General features: G+C 38.7%; 1 protein-coding gene across 2 annotated transcripts in view; it reads right to left on the bottom strand.

Annotated features, from left to right (window-relative positions):
* Positions 1 to 21,451, bottom strand: part of Fmn2 (formin 2) — a 320,978-nt gene that overhangs the window by 113,426 nt on the left and 186,101 nt on the right. For both annotated transcript variants that reach the window (XM_030255545.1, NM_019445.2), the window contains 5 exons: positions 15,026 to 15,117; positions 14,743 to 14,872; positions 13,572 to 13,718; positions 10,476 to 10,535; positions 9,628 to 9,748 (listed from right to left, as the gene is read on the bottom strand). In XM_030255545.1, coding sequence (XP_030111405.1) covers positions 9,628 to 9,748; positions 10,476 to 10,535; positions 13,572 to 13,718; positions 14,743 to 14,872; positions 15,026 to 15,117 — 550 coding nt within the window. The remainder of the gene's footprint in view (positions 1 to 9,627; positions 9,749 to 10,475; positions 10,536 to 13,571; positions 13,719 to 14,742; positions 14,873 to 15,025; positions 15,118 to 21,451) is intronic.

The raw sequence follows: 21,451 nt of genomic DNA, 5'->3' as shown, positions 1-21,451 counted from the left end.
CGTCAATAAGACAAAAAGACCACCAACAGATTGGGAAAGGATCTTTACCTATCCTAAATCAGATAGGGGACTAATATCCAACATATATAAAGAACTCAAGAAGGTGGACTTCAGAAAATCAAATAACCCCATTAAAAAATGGGGCTCAGAACTGAACAAAGAATTCTCACCTGAGGAATACCGAATGGCAGAGAAGCACTTGAAAAAATGTTCAACATCCTTAATCATCAGGGAAATGCAAATCAAAACAACCCTGAGATTCCACCTCACACCAGTCAGAATGGCTAAGATCAAAAATTCAGGTGACAGCAGATGCTGGCGAGGATGTGGAGAAAGAGGAACACTCCTCCATTGTTGGTGGGAGTGCAGGCTTGTACAACCACTCTGGAAATCAGTCTGGCGGTTCCTCAGAAAACTGGACATAGTACTACCGGAGGATCCAGCAATACCTCTCCTGGGCATATATCCAGAAGATGCCCCAACAGGTAAGAAGGACACATGCTCCACTATGTTCATAGCAGCCTTATTTATAATAGCCAGAAGCTGGAAAGAACCTAGATGCCCCTCAACAGAGGAATGGATACAGAAAATGTGGTACATCTACACAATGGAGTACTACTCAGCTATTAAAAAGAATGAATTTATGAAATTCCTAGCCAAATGGATGGACCTGGAGGGCATCATCCTGAGTGAGGTAACACATTCACAAAGAAACTCACACAATATGTATTCACTGATAAGTGGATATTAGCCCCAAACCTAGGATACCCAAGATATAAGATATAATTTGCTAAACACATGAAACTCAAGAAGAATGAAGACTGAAGTGTGGACACTATGCCCCTCCTTAGATTTGGGAACAAAACACCCATGGAAGGAGTTACAGAGACGGAGTTTGGAGCTGAGATGAAAGGATGGACCATGTAGAGACTGCCATATCCAGGGATCCACCCCATAATCAGCATCCAAACGCTGACACCATTGCATACACTAGCAAGATTTTATTGAAAGGACGCAGATGTAGCTGTGTCTTGTGAGACTATGCCGGGGCCCAGCAAACACAGAAGTGGATGCTCACAGTCAGCTAATGGATGGATCATAGGGCTCCCAATGGAGGAGCTAGAGAAAGTAGCCAAGGAGCTAAAGGGATCTGCAACCCTATAGGTGGAACAACATTATGAGCTAACCAGTACCCCGGAGCTCTTGACTCTAGCTGCATATATATCAAAAGATGGCCTAGTCGGCCATCACTGGAAAGAGAGGCCCATTGGACTTGCAAACTTTATATGCCCCAGTACAGGGGAACACCAGGGCCAAAAAGGGGGAGTGGGGGGGCAGGGGAGTGGGGGTGGGTGGATATGGGGGACTTTTGGTATAGCATTGGAAATGTAAATGAGCTAAATACCTAATAAAAAATGGAAAAAAAAAAAAAAGAATTTCCTGAAAAAAAAAAAAAAGTATTTTTTCCCAACATTCTAAATACTGTAAGGATTTATTCAAGAAAAATCAAACCATGTAATATTTTCTCAGAAGATGTCGTAATTTCAGAATCGGGTACATAAAATGTTCATCAAGGGTACAAATGCCTTACATTGATTATTTATTTATTTATTTATTTATTTATTTATTTATTTATTTATCTAATTTGGAGAGTGTCTCACTCTGTAGCTCTGCTGACCTGAAACTTGGTGTTATAGACTAGGCTATCCTCAAACTCACAGAGATCTGCCTACCTGTGCCTGCCAGGTGCTAAAGGCATGTGCCATCATGACAGGCTATCCTGGCTTAAGACTACTGGCTAGGTGCCTGGCTTCATTTGAGGAATCCTTAACTAGAGCAATCCATTGTGCCTATGACCATCTCAAAGACCTCAGAAGAGCAATAAGCATCTTCAGAATGGTTCTACCCCCTTTCCATTCTTACTATTGTCCAGCCATGCTGTACATTGATAATAAAATAGGATCATGTACCTAGCACGGGAGACATTCATCTACATCAAAGAGTCTGGTAAAGTGCCCCCACACAGTGAAGTTTAAAGACATCCAGCCAGTAAATTAGTAACCACAGTGACTGACTGTGTTTCAGGAATCCCGTCTCACTAGTGGGTTCCATTGTGGTATAAAATTAGAGTTGCGACTATTTCATAATAAAGCATCTTTTCTCCAAGGAGTAAAAGTCGTACATGATTTTTGTTTTAGTTATACAGAAATAGTTTGTTTATTTTATACATCAAAATCTAAGAAAGACCACCTCCAAAGAAAGATATTCTCTAGTGTGGACCATGAGCAGGGAATTAACAAAAGATCCATTTAAAGCAAATGGTTTGTGCTCAAAACTCTTGTCAACAAGTTTGAATTTCTCAAGTTAAGAAGATAAATTGAGAGGAGCATTATAGAAAGAAACATGGAGTAGAATGGGGGGAGGCATACATGTAGTAAAAGGGTAGGAGCATAAGAAATGCCAAAGTTTCTTAAATTCACAGTGCTTTTGAAAGGCTGGAGAACATGCCATATAATCATTCACTTGTAGGGAGTAGAAGATACAGAAAGAAACAGAACAAAACGCAGGACTTGACAGGGGACCTATAGCTTTGAACTTGGAGAAAATTCAAAAGCTTTTGACCATCTCAGAGACTACTAATTATTGTAACAAACTTAGAAACGATCTTATCAGTTCAAAGCATTTTACTAGGGCTTTGGTATTGATTTCTAATATATACTTGCCTGGTAAGAATGTAATTATATGAGCAATGATTGAATGCCACTTATGGATCTGTAGCTAGCATCTATAGACATTTTTAAGTTAACTTTGATGGATAAATGGAAGGCATTTGTATAATAGCCAATGGAGAAACAGCATGCCACAGCAGCCAGGGAGATAGACTCTGCGTTTTAACTCCCATTCACCCCTTACTACTAGGATACTTGGAAACATTGCTGAGTCTCATTACTTCTCCCTTACTCATCTGCACCATGAAAAGAACAACTGTTTTGCCAGACTTTCACAGTACAAGGCAATGTGGGTAGGATGCACTGTGCTTTTGGCATTGCCTTCATGTGTGCTGTAATCCTATGTTATATTCACTGATTACATGTGACACTACCTTCTGTGAACTTCCAACTTTTGGAACACAGCATAAGTATTGTAGGTGTTCTTGGTAAGTTATGGGATAAACAGAAGTCACAGTGCAGATATACATAAGATTGCTTGATGTGTGCATTCATTAAATATATGTAAACACGTGCAGGTAGGACCATATGCACATATGTACACATATGTGGAAGCCACAGAGAAACCTTAGGTGTTCCTAAGAATGATCTACCACGCCTTTAGAGACCAAATATCTCACCCAGACCTGAGACTCACCAGTTTGGCTAAGCTGGTTGGATGAGGAGCCTGTCTCTGCCTCCCCACTGCTGGGATTATATGCACCTTCCAGCAGGTTTGGTTATTTTTATGGGTCCTGGGGATTGAACTCAGGTCCCTATACTTGCACGTTCTAAATTATTCATTATGTGACACTGAGAACACACTATGAAAAGCCAAAGAAGCACAGGGCCGTCAAGTTGACAACTAGTTATCTGTTATCAGAACCAAACCAGTTGAGAATGACTAACTGCAGACACCGTTCTACTGCCCTGGACGCTGATGAGCATCTCCCATAACTTCTGATCAAATCTTTCCCTTCTCTGTATTTTAGAGTCAGCCTCACTGGACAGGCTAGCTAGATGACTTTCAAGGTGGGAAGACAACATAAAGGAAGTCTGTCAGCATTAAAGAAGGGTGGAGGGGGCTGCTGTGATGGGTCAGTGGGGAAAGGTGCTTGCCACCAAGCCCAGTGACCTAAGTTCAATATTGCAAGCAGACATGGTGGAAAGAGAAAATCAACTTCTGCAAGTTTTCCATACACAAGGCAGTCCATTGTTCTGACACACAGACAGACAGACAGACAGACAGAAAGAATGAAAGACACACACACTTTCACACACATACAGAGAGAGAGAGAAAGGGAGAGGGAGAAGGAGAGAGAGAGGGAAAGAGGGAGAAAGGGAGAGAGGGAGAGACTCAAAACAAGGGTATCAGGGTATATCATGTGGCTGACCTCTCTCCAAACTTTATAGTTCTTTATATTCTGTCTTAACTTGAGAGCCATAAAGACAGCTAGGATCATATTAGAATAATGGAAATGAACAACTAAATGTAGACTGTTGGTTTTGATTTGGTTGGTTTGGTTGCTGTTTTGTTTGTTTTTTTGCTTCAAAACTACCTTTCTGTATCTGGCCCTTGGACAATGGTGTTAAACTCATCAAAATACCAAACATCTTGATGAGAAGTTTCTATAGTGAAATGGGGGAAAGGTGGATGGAGGAATACAGTGAGAGCTGAAGACTAGCCTTCCAGTTTCCACAATCAGCAGGTGCTTCCAATGTCTAGTGTGTTTCCATACACTCAAACCAGTATCACTGAATCTCCCCAAAGCTTGATGTCAGCCATTGCTTCAAACTCAGCTCTCAGATCCTCAGTTACATGTATGAACTGATATTTTCCTGTTGCCTCCATCTCCATCTCCAGAGGATCTGGAGATCCTTAGGGCAGCATGTGCAGCAGAATCATCCTTTCTGTTAGGCCTGGGTCCAGCCCCAGGGGGTGCGCTCTTTTTCTCTCAGGATGTCTGCTCTGCACCAATGTCAACTTCTCTTGCTTTCCTGAGTTTCAGGGATGGTGGCTGCTTCCTACATTACTTCATTATTTTCTTGTATTGTTTTGACCTTTCAATATGTGTTAACTTCTCTGTATTAAATTACTTCGATTAAAGTAGTGTGTGGTTTTGGTTTTCTTTAGTTTTACTATGAAATAGTAAAAGGAATAACCAAAAATAATGGATTATGGTTCTGTAAGACCTCAACAGCCTTCTGACACTGGTAGTTAATTTTATTCTTACTATTTCCTTCTAAATAATATATGTTTGGATTGTTCAACAGAAAATTGCTTCTCTTTCGTATTAATCTTTTTACCTCCAAGAAGGGTATTATATTCTTTTTTAACATAGTTTATTCTTTTAATTAAATTTCTTATGTTTCTTAGTTATGTTTACTTTTGAATTCATCAAGTTATGCAATTTCTTCATAAAGAACAGACAAGGCTGAACAATCACACATTTTAAATTAGAGCAGTCCAGACTACTCAGTTTCAATTCTAAATCAAACATATTTCTGGCTGCCTGCCCAGTTTTCTCTCTTCTCAAATAAGATTATTAACCCCATCTTACATATAAAGGAACACATATAAAACATACATAAAATATAAAGAATAATTAAATGAATAACCATATATTCAATTTACAACTTAAGAAATGAAACCTAACCAATACTTTGGAAGAGGCCAGAGTGTTCCCTAATGAGTCATTATCTTAGAGAATTCTGTTGCTTATACGTCTCTCTGCCTTCTAGGCTTAAAGAATTCATTGATTGCTTATATGTTTGAACTTTACAAGCTGAAATCACAGGGTGTGTTTTTTCCCCCATGCTTTGGTTTTTCTAAAGACTGTTAACTGATGTCAGCATTAGTAATACAGCAAATATACTTTAAGTTTTCTTGTTCAGTAGAATGTCCATTGAAAAAGATGCTGCATTTCCTTTGGCTGCTATCCTTCTGAAAAGAACCTGAGGGGCTTTGTTGCTCTGCTATGATGTGAATCCAGTTTGTTCTTGCCCAGCAGTATCTAAATGCAAGCTGGCTCAGAGACTCCTTCCACCTCAAGCTCATTGAGAGTGACAGTTTCTACAGAGATTGACTCAGCCAACATTCTCATCCAAACCCATAGCTATAGTTCCTACCCATCAAAGACACTGGACCATAAGCCATCATTTGATACAACTGTATCAAGAAAGGCTACTGATAAAAAACACCAAAATTACTGAACAAAAGGCACTTCACTGAGCTAGGAGACCTGTTGTCCTGAAGAGCAGGCATAGAAATAGTCAAAACAAAAAGAACCCAACATAATGGATGTCTTTACAGGAATGCTAAGATGAGATGCAGATGTTTGTCTATAATGTCCAAGCCCTAACTAACACATTGTTTCTCAGGTTCCTTGGAAATAAAAAAACAAATCAGTATGCAAAAAGAAGAGGGACAGATTAGTATATGAGTGACCTTGTGAATAGAGAACATTTGCCATTAATAAATAATTGTATCCTTTATTCAACTTTACCTCATGAATAGCAATAGCTACTGACTGCTTACACAGAGTAGTATCAACATTTCTTTGTAAGCTTAACTCCTTTTCTGTATCTGATTAAAATGATTGCCTATAAAAAATGTGGACAGGCTATTTGAAATATCTGAAAGGAATCCTCAAATGTGATTATGTATAATAAATCATTTGGGCACTGGTGAGATGGTTCAGCAGTGAAGTGTACTGGCCTCTGATACTCTCCTTTGACATCCATGAGCAGTCAGCATTTATGTGGTACACAAATATGTATGCAGGCAAAATATCACATATATAAAATAAAAATAAATACATCTAGAAGTAATCTAAAATAAATTTTAAAAAGAAATAGTGTTTAAAGGCTATATAGGTCAAATTTGATTCTGTTTAAGGCCTATGATTTTATTTGAGGCAACCTCCCATTTGATCTCATTTGTTTATATAAATGTATGTCTACTGATATCCAAACCATTCCTAAAAAGAAGTAACTTCATGTGTACCTGATAAGAAAAACTGTATTTGTAGTGGTTCTTTATTTCTCTAAAATTGAACTTAAATTTTGATTCACAAGATTTCCATCCTTTTGCCCAAATCATTTTTTCTATGACAATAATCATATTTTGAAAAATAAGAGGTATTCTTAACCCTCAGAACTTGATACCATTTATTTTACAGGAAAAAAAAAAGGAAAAAACAAAAGCAAAACCAAAAATAAACAAATAAAAATAGTGATGTTGTTTATAAACTGTTTTCCTTGTAAGCTCAGAGGTGAGCCATGTTTGTGTTCTTAGCACAGTACCAAGCCTGCATTTCTCAACTGTGCTCAGACGTGTTCCACTGACCACAGAAGCCACCACACATTCTGTGAGAAAATAGTGCTCTGTGGTAAAATAAACCAAAGAACTACTGCAAATGGGACTGCTGTAAAATACTGTGAATTCCTTTCACAATTAAACCTGCCATTTCTGTATTTATTTGGTCATGATCCCCTCTGTTATGGTTTGGATATGGTCTGCCCCCTGGAGATACATGTATTAGAGGGTTGGCTTCCAGCCAGTAGTGCCTTGTGAACACTACCCGCAGCCATGTTTGCATGGACGGATGAGATCACAGCTGAATGAGCTACTAGCTGGTGGAAAGTCTTTAGAGGAGGCAGGTCAGCGGCTGACTGTTTTGGAGTATGTATCGTGCCCCTAGACTCCTCTTCTGTCCTCTATGGCTGCCATGAATTAAGAAAGTGTTGGGACGATCACTTACATCCTCCCCGCATTTCTCTAACATTAAGCTTGCTACAGTTCCATAAAAGAAAGGAGGTGTCAGGAAAATGTTAAGAGTTGATGATCAATGGTCAGGGTCTTTCAATACATTCATCGTTCCTCTACATAAACCATAAGGCTTCATGACTCCAACCATTTGCTTATCTTCCTGTTGTTTTGACATACTGCCTGACAGTCATCCAATGTGTAGTTTTCTGTAGCCACTACACTGCTCATAGAAACACACATCTAAGAGAACATAATGGAAAGAGGTGCAGCTCTTTAGATCTCGTGCTGTTGGATATTGAGACTTATAAGACTCTGGTGTTTCCATGACCATATATACATTTAATACCTATGTATATATATTCTAAAGGAAGTCTGTGTGTTCATGTGTCACTTGTGTTTGTATTTATGTGCATAAGTACGTGTGTGGAAATCTTTATGTATGTGCAGATGTATGTATGTGGGCATGTATATGTATTGTGTGCATGTATATGTATATATATATATATATATACACACACACACATATACACACACACACACACACACACACACACACATATTTGTGTTTGTATATGAAAGGATATCTTTGTATATGTGGGCATCTGAGTGCTCACATGCAAGCGCCTCCGAGCTTGTCTGTAGGACTGCATATTTACTAATAATGCCAGTTCCTCTTGTTTATTAGATCATCTGTAAATGATGAAATCCTAATTTTCAAGAATGAAGTGCTGACGGAAGTATGAAGTATTTCCCAGCCTCTCCAGAAATGCTCCTGGCACTGCATCGCAGTGTGTGTAAATTCTCATTAAACAAAGCCATAACTTCTGCATTGTCGTAAACCCTATAAAGGAAAATGTTTTGTAAGGCTCTAAGAATTAGTTCTTTTAAAACCATCTTTCAAAAATGTATTCTTTGGAGAGTTTGCACATGTATACAATGTAGCTTGAACATACCCAACACTCACTTTCCCCTTGGGACTCCTCTAGAATGCCTTATCACATCTCCCTCGCAACAACTTCAATATAGAGCACCATAATGTTCCACAGGAATGAACTAGTTCTTACAGAATTGAAATAGTTAGATAAGGCAACACTATCTTTCTTGGCTTTAATCAATAGGTACATATGCATAAAGCTGGAATGGAGCATAACTAAGAAACAGAATTGCAGCCCTGTTAACAGCAGGTACTGTGTTTAGGGGTACTGACCACATCTAGCTAACATCTAATATATACCACGTGAATGTACGAGAACTTCAAGAAGAATGTTAAGTTGATAGAAATCCATACTGTACCTGTGACCAGGACATAACTGCCATAAATCTGGTAACAGATCGGAGCCAATACCTTTGGGTAAATGCATCTCCTATTTCAGGACTTGGTCTCTTCTCAAGTACTATTTTTTTTTTTTTTTTTTAGCGTCTAAGCAGAAGTGATTACCTCTTGGTCTCATTCAGTAGCACCATATCAAATGAAAAGGCAATGCGGTTGTATTTGCTCTCCCCCTAAGCTTCATATAAATCAGAGACTGAACAGCTTCTCAATGCTCTAACAGTAGAAATTGGCACAAAGCGGGAACAAAGGATGTTGTTTAGGAAACTAGGCTTTGAAAGACTACCTACTTGTGTGTAAAGCTACTAATAAAAGAAATGTGAGGAAATTCAAATGAGCACTAATCAAATCTACATGATATAATATAATGGCTCATCACCCACCATGCCATTGAACCATCTATGTGCAAGAACATCCTTTGTTACTACAAGTTTTCACAAATCACATGTTGGGCAAGTGTCTCAGAGAACAGGCAGGCACTATTAATCTTTCAACAGTGACAGGATTTGTGTCCAACCATGATATGGAAAATATCCAAATATTCTTGGCTACAAAATAAAAAATAAGATGTAAACTTGTTCCTGATGAAGTGAGATGTTTCTCAAACAGCTAAGATATGAATGGATAGCTACATTTCTAACACTCAATGTTTTAAGGCAATGAAAAATAAAAATATTGGCAGATTTTCTTTTGAAGTACATAAAAGGACAGCTCAACATGGCTTCAGCCTAACTGATACCCTTTCACAAGTCTTGAAAGTCTATCATCTCTCATTAAGAGTGTACACTAAAAACTAAGTAAGTTCCGTTGTAGGTCACCTTTCAGGTCTTTCTTTAGTTTTCTGAGGTCTTTCTGGAAGTCTTCAAACTTCATCTGTGAGGCCTGGAAAAGCTCCTGGGGTTCTGCCAGCGGGAAGACACACTGCTCTTTGCCAGCATCCTAATTAGCAAGCAGAATTTTAAAACAAATCAGCATGAGAAATAAAAATCATGCAACAGTAGAAATGGCAGCAGCTCCAACGACGACACCACCAACAAAAACAAACAACAACCAAACAAAACCCCAGGAGAACCTCTACTGAATCATCCAACAGAGAAAAATGATGGGCTGTCAAGAGGGCTCAGTGGGAAAGAGTCCTTGCTCTGCCATCATCTAGGACCTGAGCAAAAATCTATGGCACCTGTGTAAAATGCTAGTTATGGCTTTATGTGCCTGTAAACACAGCATTTTGGGGTTGCGGGTATAAATAAGATGATCTGAGATCTCACTGACCAGCTAATGAGACCAGATGAAATGGCAAGATTCCTACAGAGTGATAGAATCTGTCTCAAGGGGATAAGATGCCAACACAGAAGGTACCACAAGGTAAACAGTGATAGAAGACACACAGTATATTGTTCTGGCTTGTATGTGCATTTGCACAGGTGTGAAACTTGCATACTCACATGCATGCATTATACTGCTATACACACAATCAGTCAGCACACACAAAATAATAATCAAAAAGTATTTTTGACCATTTGAGTTTCTTTTATAACTGTCTACTTAATTGCAAGCTTGTACAAATACCCACACAGTCATATGTAACCACTGCACAGGCACACACACACACACACACACAAGAAAAAGAAAGTGAAGCTGGGAGTGTACATAAAATTGGTCTTACCTCATCAAAATTTCGAAGATAATATGAAACAATATATGACAAAAGGCTTCTGCTGTTGTCCTAGGCAGGAAGATTAACGTAAGTAACACATAGTTAAAAGTTATTGCTTATTATTAAGTATGCAGAATAAAGTAAATTTCAGAGAACACACAAATATACTTAGGAGTGTTCTGGGTGGTTTTATACTCTATACTGCTTCAGTCCTTGTATCTAAAGGGCTGGATGACAGAATGTTCTCCCAGTGTTCTGATGTAAATGCTGCACCATTTAAGGGAGAAGCTCAAATGTAAGTAATTCGCTGTTTTTATTCTCCTCCTCAAGAATTTTAATTCGTTATTTACATCTTTTATGTAACACATTTATTTTGCATTTTTCTTAGTCTGTTTTGTCTTTTAAGCTCTAGGTATGTGTTTGGCCTGCATGTATGTTCATGCTTTACAAGTGTACCTGATCCCAATGGAAACCAGAGGAGGGTACTGGATTCCCAGGAACAGGAGTTACAGACAGTTATGAGCCTCCACGTGAATGCCGTGAACAGAACTTGGATCTGCTAAAGAACTGCAAGTGGCTATAACCAATGAGAAATCTCTCCAGCCACAGCATTAAAGTTTTTAAATATCACCACAATGGAATAAACAACCACTGCTTGCAAGTCCATATAAATGTTCTAGCAGGTACTATCATAATAAATGATACTTGACCTTGACAGGAATACATTAACATTCCAGAAATGGAAAAGTATTTCATTGAAGTGGAAATCTTTAAAATGCCAATATACATTATAATTTGCTATATTAACAACTTAAGTTGAGGAATTAATTCTTATGCAACTATTTATTATTAAGAGAGTGCACATATCATTTGAAAATGTAAAATTATTTTATATACAATAGCTTTTAAAGTTTTCAAAGACTATTTTGCTTCTTCTCTGGCACAATTAGAAGCATTAACTTTTGCCTGCTCCAATGAATCAACAGATAAACTATGTCTGAGAAAAATCTAGTAAACAATCTAAGTTCTCTGAAGTGTTTCCTCTGCTAAATTGCAATAAGTTTGACCTAATTTTGTCTCCATACTTCAGTAATAAAGTTGTCCAGAATGGCTTCCTTATATAGTGAACTGCAGTTTAGCTTGACTACTCTAAAAGTATATACACTCAAAACCCAGCAACTACGCATCAGCTAATCACAGCAGATGGACTTCCAACCAGTTGAAAAATGAAAGACTTCAAATCATGGCCATGTAAGTGAATTGCCAAACAATTTTGAGTCAAGCTTTCTGTATCACACATCCTTTCCTCTGGCTGTAAACATAGGAGGGCAGAGCATTCTTTGATCTGTAATATTACCTGGCCCTGAAACTTTCTCTTTTGCAGTAAATTTTGTTAATTTTAACTTGTCCTCAGTGCCTCTGCCTCTGTTATAGAATCTAGGCAAGATTTTTCCACTATTTACGGAAATAATACCTCTTAGTAATCAATTCATATGTGATAGGGTAATGTGGTCAGTAAAGAATTCCCCATCATATAGGATTTGCTTGTGGTTCAAACAACTTGAGGTCTGTTCTTTCTCCTAAATTCTCAATCAATGAAACAGCAGTATATCAATCTGTTAGGAAAACTTCTTTTGAATGCTTGACTATAGGCATGATGAGAGAACCTTGTGGTTGATCCGAAACTGTTTTCTCTAGTCTATAAATATTACTAAGGAGTAATCATACATACACTTGCATTCATAAGAAACTTCAAAATCAAAAGATCTTGCAAGGATATTATGGGAATTTTAAATATTAAGTATTTTGCTTCTTTATTGTTTTTTATTATGAGTTAATTTATTATAATAAAATATAATTTAATAGTGGAAGGGGTAAGAGATATAAAGCCAAATCAAAAACACAATCCATCTCCATAAGTAATTCTAAGTAACTTTTTGTTTATCAGAATATATTTTAGATCAGTTTTTATAATCTGGACAGTATATTGACCTCTCTTACTTGAATGCTATTTGCAAATATTGTTTCAACAAATATCAACTTGTTTGCTGAAATAGATCTGTTTTTAGAACATGATTTATTATGTCCATAAAATAGAAATTTGTTTCTATGAAATGTTTATAATACAAATACAACAGCACTTGGATATACATGCTTACTTGAGTGACCATGAAAGCCATAACAATTAACTGATGCTGGTACACCAAGAGAAAACCAGCTGAGACTGTCACATCGCACCCGGAAAGCTGAGGCAGGACTGCCTGGAGTCTGATGTCAGCCTCTGCTACTGAGACCATGTCTCAAAACCAACCAACCAACCAAACAAACAAACACACCACAAAGCATAGACAGAACTAACAAAAAGACTGTTTTTCCATTTCTGGCACTGTGGAAACGAGAATGATGCTGAGTGATTGGTGCAAATGTAGAGAAATAGTCTAGAAAGAGGAGCGAATAGCCACAACCATGACTGGTGAAAGGGGGCAGAAGAAGCTACTCTGTCCTGAGGATCATGAGCGTATCCTAACCTCTCTCTCTCTCTCTCTCTCTCTCTCTCTCTCTCTCTCTCTCTCTCTCTCTCTCTCTCCCTCTCCCTCTCCCTCTCCCTCTCCCTCTCCCTCTCCCTCTCCCTCTCCCTCTCCCTCTCCCTCTCCCTCTCCCTCTCCCTCTCCCTCTCCCTCTCTCTCTCAGATGATGAGTGCATTCCCTCAAGATGACAATCATGTATGTACATTGCTTACAATCGTTTATTATAACTCAGTACTTAAAAGCTTGTTCGTACTTTCTCCTACCCTGTTCTGTAGGCCATTCTCTCTCAGGGAAGCATGGCTCTTACTTTCCAAGTTCACCCACTCAGACTTTCCCCTGAGTCTGATTGTCATCCCTAACCTAAGCTTTCCATTGCCACTGCAACAATCTCCTCAGTATTCATTATATACAGCAAAAATGTGTGTGTGTGTGTGTGTGTGTGTGTGTGTGTAATTATGTGAATGTGAAAATTTTGATCTCGGAACAGAAAGGATTACTTGCTATATTTTGTTTAAAGTCAAACCTATGTTTAAAAACATCCTCAATTTGGTGCAGTCATTAACACAAAATACTTACGCTGCTTTTGACATCCTTCAGCTTGGGCAAAATGTCTAGTCCAAAGCCATCTGCCTGTCCTCGGGTCTTGTTCCCAGCATTCATGTAGTTCCCAAAGGCTAGAACTAAACCCAGGACTTGCATGACCCCTGGTCCATTTTTTAAGGTCTAGAAGACAAGATAACATAGATTTGTCCCTTATTCACTGTTTCATATGAATCATCTAAAATCAATACCAAGCTAATCATATTATACTGATGGTTTTGAGTGACAGCCAAGCCTTGCCCTTCCCTGTTGCTTGGTATATTTCAAAAACAGTGTCTCAGATTTAGCTTTACAGTGGCATGCCACCAAGAAGCATGAGTGTGATTGTAGAAGCCAAGATGTGCCCTCTTTGTCCATATACAATGAGAATTTCTACAAAATAATGTCACCTCTGTTATCCTTCACTGTCTCTGTGTCAAGCACAATACAGATTTCTGGCTATAAGCTGAATCCCAAAAGGCAGGTAGAGAGATTGAACTTCAGGCTTAGGTTTGCTCATTACAACTTTATGCTCATCTTTCCCTGGACCCTGACTGACTTCAGTCTGTTATGCCACTTCCTCGTAAAGTGTTTCTATCAATAGCTTTCCATTCTGCTAGGTGGTTTATCCCAATCAGAACAAATGATGCTATTGATCGTTGATAAACTGTTTTTAGTGATAATAGTGGTCCTTCCAGCCCAAGATTTATTTGTTGCACTCAGAAGGATATTTGATCTTCCACTGAGTCAAATGACTATTCCAAAAACCATTTAGGTGCAATAAGCTTTAACTTTTTACTGAGGCTCCATTTCAAATAAACAACCCAAAGAAAAATGAATGCCTTCAAATCACATCCATTTGCAAGTCTCGTTATCTGAGAGAATATGGGAAATGGGGCTTTGGTTTTGGCAAAGCATTGGCAGCTGAGATCCCAGGAAACTAATACAAATTGGTCAGGCTCTCAATGTGGTCCCTCTGCCTTGTGAATATGTCTAAACACATGCTTTCTTCCCGACGCCTAGTTCGCAAACATTCCCTTATGTGGGATTGCTATCCCTTCAATCTACAAGTACTTCAAGTGGACAAAAATAATAAAAATAAATAAGAACATGACTGAACACAGTCAAGTATCACAATTCGTGTTCCTTTCTCTGGTCTGGATCCTACCTCACACAGTTTTTGTAGCAATTCTAACTTGCGACGAATTGAGCAAATGCTCTCTGAAAATGTGGACTGAAACAGGATACAGAAGACCCGCTCGGAGAAGTTGGGGATTAGCGACAGCTCATACAGGAACCTAAGGAGACAAAGGTAAGGAGGAAGCAAAAGTGTAAGGAACCAAGCAAAGGTGTCCCTTTTATAAGAAACACACACGCAGGCCCATTCTCTCCCATGCGGAGAGGCCTACCCACAACCTTGATTGGCCTCCCAGGTCCCAAGACACACTCACTGTTCAGGTTTGTCGAGAGACTTGGCGTTTTCCTTGTCTTTGGAAGATCGACTGTGCTTTTCAATTTTTTCCAGTTCATCTGACTGTGCTCTCTGGAAAAATGAAAGCCAAGTGTTTTATTTTGGTTTGTTCTGTTCCAAAACTCTTCGAGGCCATCATTTAGATAATAATGATCTTAATACAGGAGAATTTTCTATATTTTAATTTCCTAGCATCTGCTGTGGTAACACTTGACTTAATGCACGAGATGTTTTAAAGTGTGAGTGTGTATAATAAAATCCAGATCATACCAAAATCCCAGAAATAATGCTATTGACTATTAATGATCTAAAAGCTATTAATTCATTCAAGCATAAAAGAATAGTTTTCTCCTTTTCACTAATTTGGCTCTTTATGGTACTTTCTAGAAAGCCAGAGTTTTTAAAAAAAGGAATCTCATTCAAATCTCCATGAAGTTAAAGTTGGAACTAATTTGATATCTTCAATCTTTTTAAAAATATCTAAATATTGAAATAATTGTGGATTGCTTTTGTTATATTTGGAGAAAAGAAAAGTACAATTAAACTATTAAAGCATGGGACAAAATAAAACATTTTCGTGCATATGCTGAACATGATATTTGGATACCAAAATAGCTCCAGCCATATTTTGCTCCTGTCTCCTCTCACTCCATACAATTGTGAGTACAGATTCTATTATTTGTTTCTTCATGGGAGGCATCATCTTTATTTCTAGTACAAATGAAGGGTTTGCAGATTCCATGAAGCACAAAATTATTTCTTGTCACAGAGCATGGGTATCATTTTTATTAGTACTTAGACATAATTTTACATCTCACAAAGATGTGTCTGATGAGCCCAAGGCGCGCCTGCCACGTGCAATCCAGAGCCATGCAGAGCCGTACGCTGAGTTGAAGGGAAGTCCTTAGAACTTAAAATACCCCCCCCCCAATACTATACTCTGTTAGAACAGAAGTATGTGACTCAGTAAAGAGGTCCCCAGAGAATGTGCAGCCAGCATCCATGCAAGTGAACTGCTCTCTGTGAAGTAAAGGTTTTCCATTTACAATATTATTAACTATCTAACCTCAAATAGAAGCATCTTCTAACTGATGACAGGTCAGCCAAAGAGGGAAACTGACACACAGAGTTGGATACATTTTTTTACTGGGGGATGGCGGGGTGAATGGGATGTATCATCAGAAGGGTATAAAAAGAGAGGTGAATTTTCTCAGAGTTTTCAGGCTTGCATAAAGGTTTAACAATTTGCAGAGTTTCACTTAATATGTAACTGCCACATTTCCCCCAACGTCTGAGCAACTGGTAGAAGAGATTTAGAAGACGAAAGATCAACAACGATCTGGGGCTGGAGAGATGGCTCAGTGATTAACAGTGAGATCTTCTCTTGCAGAGGACCCGAGTTTGATTACTAGCACCCATACACCAGGCAGCTCATAACTGTTTGTAATGCCACCTCCAGGGTGGCCTCACACTTTTCCCTTCTGCAGACACTTAAATGGACATGCACATGTGTGCACTCGTGCATTCGAGCACGTGTACACACAAACACAAACACACACACACACAATGAAAACTAAGCCTCAGATAATAATCATCTGATTTATTTCACAAGTATGTAAAGAGTCAGTCCACAACCGTCACCATGATGTCTCTTGAAGCCATATTATAAAATGTGCTTTGTAACAAAGATAGCACTGCTCTTGTGGGCAAGCAAGACCAACGTAATATCCCTGAAGAATATTAAACCTGTAACTACGGAATAGACAAGAGTTGTGAGTAGATAAACTTAGATACAGCTTTCTAATTCTCACCATATCTTCATTTAAAAATACATGAAAGCTATCTGATATGTATGAGATCCTCCTGGCCATTCTACAGCTTAAACCCCAGAAGAAGGTAAGAAGAAACTCAGCTTGCTACAACTTGGTTACATAACTGTATGTAGCGTTTATGTTGATTCTTGAACAAAATACTTTTACACATAAATCTTGGCAGAGGACTTCCTCTCTCTCTCTCTCTCTCTCTCTCTCTCTCTCTCTCTCTCTCTCTCTCTCTCTCTGTGTGTGTGTGTGTGTGTGTGTGTGTGTGTGTGTGTGTGTGTGTGTGTAGTGGCAATGGGCAATGTATTTACAAGCCATGCGAGTTCCTTTAAGTCTTTAAAAGCAATGCCTCCTGGTCAGATGTCTTTCTAGCCATGTCATGGTCAATTCCTAAACTAGAAATAACTACAAATTATCAAATGTAAAATCCCTCATATGCTCTATTAAATAAAGGGGGTTCTTAAACTTTTACAGGTAGCTCCATTTTTGCCCAAGACATTTTATGTGGCCCTGAGTGTATAGGTATATAGAATAGATTTAAAAATCAATTTAGTTGTAACAAATAATAAAGAAAAAATTATAACACTTGATATCTGTATGCAATTTTATGACTTATCAAACATAAAAGCATATTTTCATGCAATGAGATAAATATGCTCTTTTAGTTTTATATAAGAGATGAAATACTATTGGGAGTGTTGGTAGAAGCCTTTAATCCCAGCACTTTGGAGGCAGAGGCAGGCTGATCTCTGAGTTTAAGGCTAGCTTGGTCTATAGAATGAATTCCATCCATGACAGCTAAGATTGGACTGTCTTGAAGAATGAGACAGAGAGAGAGAGAGAGAGAGAGAGAGAGAGAGAGAGAGAGAGACAGAGACAGAGACAGAGACAGAGACAGAGACAGAGAGACAGAGAGAGGGACAGAGACAGACAGAGACAGACAGACACAGGTAGAGAGAGACACAGACAGAGACAGAGAGTGAGCTATGAAATGTTGGTATCCTGGCTGAACATTTGGGTCAGTCACAGGTGAAACAACTTGTATTTTTGATAACTAGATGACTATGTATAAGGTTCAATATAGAGAACAAAAACTCACACAAATACTTTGTGCAAAACTAGCAAAAGTATGTATCTTCCCTAATCACAAGTCAAAATCCATTTAATGGGTTTTTATAAAACTCAAGTCAGTAGTTCAAACAATCATTTTTATAATCAAGCATCCTAATAAAATAGATACAAAGATATCCTCATCATTGCTTTTAATAATTAAACCATTTGTACCAACCAAAGCACAGATAGTCACACAAATACACAGAGGGAGTAAAAATGCTGTAGTTTATAACACAAAATCATTTCAAACCTAAGCCATGGCGCTCAGGCAATGATTAATGCAGCTGTATACATGATATGCATGGTACAAAGTGCATGTATACATGGTATGCATGCTACAAAGTGCATGTATGTGTTCAGAACCAAGGCTGATAGGAAGCCTCCTTGTTCCCATGGGCAAGGGGTTCTAGAATCACCTCAGCCGTATTACATTTGGCTTCACATCAACTTTTTGATTATTGTACATCCAGACACGACTAACTACTGCAAAGTGTTCTGTGATCTCCTTTGGGAACTAGACCAGTTCCCCTCATCTTGGGACAAAACAAAGCTGACTTGGTTGGAAGCTACAGCTCAGGGATAATAGAGGGAAATTTCACTTTGCCCACACTATCTACACTCCTTTCTTCTTCACGTGTGCACGTCTATGATGGTGGCCATTCTGCTTTTTCTTTTTCTCTAGGGAGCTGAGTTTGCATCACCTCAGGTAATTTCTCCTCCACCCTCTCATACACACATCTGCACTTATCATGCATATATACAGTCAACTCAGGGTCAGGGTGCTAAATCTTCATACTAGTCCTTGACCCACACTAAATTTATAAGGGATGGTTGTTTATTTTGGCCTTAGCTTTATGGAGGAATGGTCCAAACAGGTATAGTACAGATATGCAGAAAGCCCCATGGTAAGTGGTGGGAGGACATTCAGGGGCGAGGTAACACATTCTCAAAAAAGTCAAAGAGGATATTGGGTTGGGACTTAAAACTCCCTCTGAGAAGCTCAGGGTTCCCCACAGCTCAGAAGCTTCCGAAGAGCCATGTTAATTCCTTCTGAAGGCAGCTTTCTCCATGGCATAAGGACTTCCCACCTGGCTACCTTTTAAAAGGTGCATCTTCTCCCGTACTGCCGACATATGGCCCTTTGTAAGGGGCACTCAAGCTCTATCCAAACTGTAGCACCATTAAATTTGGGGGGGATGGGGGAAAGGTCTTTTAAAACATCTATCGTTGAGTCTTTGGTGGTGAACTTTAAGGGCCAACAGACTCAGTACCATTCCTCACCTCTGGGCAAAGTTTGCCTGACCCAGATGCACAGATGTACCATGGTAGGGGACATTGGAGCTTTCTTGTCCTTCAGAATTGGAGAACACTTCTGCACTACTCTTGAGACAGGCTTACGCTAGATGAACCACCTGAAATCTTTTGCAACCCAACTGTGTGGTTCTTGAATGTGAACTTCGTAGACCACAATGCCTCCTCACAATATCAGAAGACTAGACATGTCTGCCACTATCAGATGACAAATACCATCTTACTGTTATGAAAACAGTTCTACTTTGAAGAGTCTCTTGATTAGATGGCAGGGACCCCTTATCATTCATGAGGTAGACTTTTCCTACATAGTTGGTAACTAAATTCTTTTGAACTACCTCCATACTTAAGCAAGAACTTCTCATGATAATGGTAAAGTTTTTGATTTTGAACTTGGCATTATGTCTTTAAAGAACACTACAAAAACAAAATGAAAAAATAGCTTTATATTATGCAAATATTTCTCTCTCTTCTGACCTGGTCTGTTTTCTGGGATCAATTCCAAAATATGTGAGTCACTTTCAAAGATGTTAGTTAGAATCTGATTTTTTAACCTCCTTCGACTTACTTCTGTGCTAAGCAACTTATTTCCAGATGCTATGGCATGGAGGTGAGTTTTCTTACAATCCAGATTGCTTCTCTAGTAGTTCCTGGTCATTGAGAGATGACATGCACACAGTAAAATTTCCTTCCCATTCGTGTCAGCAGTCTCTCATGGTGGGCTCCGAAGCTCGTGCCCAGCTTCCAGAAGACCGCGTTGATGAGTGTAGCATAAATAAAGGTATTTTAAAGATAATTTCACCTGAATATACTTATAAGTAAAATAAGTAAGAATTCTGAATAAGTTACTTTTACATATTTTTAGGCTCTTCTTTTTCTCCCAAGTACTATCAACAGCAATGGCTCTCCTTGAGTGAGTCTCAGTATTGTTTTACTGTTACTTATTATAACTAAATAATATATCCAACATTCCAATGGCCTGATCGTCTGGCTGTGTTGTTATGCTGGGAGAAGGGTCCCTTGGACTAGGTCGGCATGAGAAAGCACCATAAAGAGGATGGAAGTCTGGCTTTTAGGATCTGCTGCTGCTGTAGCTCTCCTTCTTCCATAACTAGTGACTCTTAGAGGCTGGGCCTTCCCCCATCAATCGCCAATTAAGAAAATGCTCTATAGGCTGGCCTGCAGCCTGATCCTATGGAGGCATTTTCTCAAGCCATCTCTAAGATGACAGTTTGTATCAATTTGACCTAAATCTAGCCAGCACAGGGAGAGAGAAGGCAAAAAACATAGGGAAAAGCAGGAAACATTGAAAGCAAGATAGGCAAATCATGGCAATTACAATACCATCATCCTAGTAATATTGGGAAGGCCCTTAAGAGATAGCATAAGCTCTAAAATAGATATTTGTGCATGTCTAGAAATGAATGCATTCTGCCAAATGTTAGCAAACAAATAAATACAAAAAGAATACTATACCTACCAGAGTAAGTATGAATTAAGTCATCTATACACTCGTCTAGTACAACTCTATGGAGAACTTTTCATATAATACATAGGGATATGTGTTAAAGTACAAGAACGGGGTCTACAATTGTCAGACAATGCTGTGTTTATATGTTTGGTCACATTCTTTTTAATTATGCTCAATTGTTCTTGGAACATCATCCTGGATTTCTTCTTGCAAAACATGAAGGATCAAGTAAATGTCTGGTGTTTTTATACCTACTGAGGTCTTAAATTCTTACCCTTATCTTCAACCATACAAATTATCTCAAACTATGACTGAAATTTGTACCACAACCCAGAGTTTAAATGGATGGTTTGGGTTTTGTTGGAACTCCAAAAGTCAATTTGGTCTCAAATGCTCTTCTTTCTCTGGCCCACCATTCTATGGTTAAGCATAGATGCTGTGTTATGAGAGAAAGAGAAAGACAGAGAGAGAGAGAGAGAGAGAGAGAGAGAGAGAGAGAGGGAGAGAGAGAGAGAGAGAGAGAGAGAGAACAGAGGAATTTGGACGATTCATTATAATTTATTCAAAGGTATATTGTTTGCCAGCTATTGGACTAGACAGTCTAAATCCATACATATACATGGCTTCAAAGTCCCACAACACAATATATCAAGCTGCAAATTAAACCACTCTTGCTCCTGTAGGCATCTAT

Source organism: Mus musculus, chromosome 1 (assembly GCF_000001635.26).
Source record: "Mus musculus strain C57BL/6J chromosome 1, GRCm38.p6 C57BL/6J".
NCBI classification, from domain to species: domain Eukaryota; kingdom Metazoa; phylum Chordata; class Mammalia; order Rodentia; family Muridae; genus Mus; species Mus musculus.
This window is presented reverse-complemented; position numbering and strand designations above follow the sequence as displayed.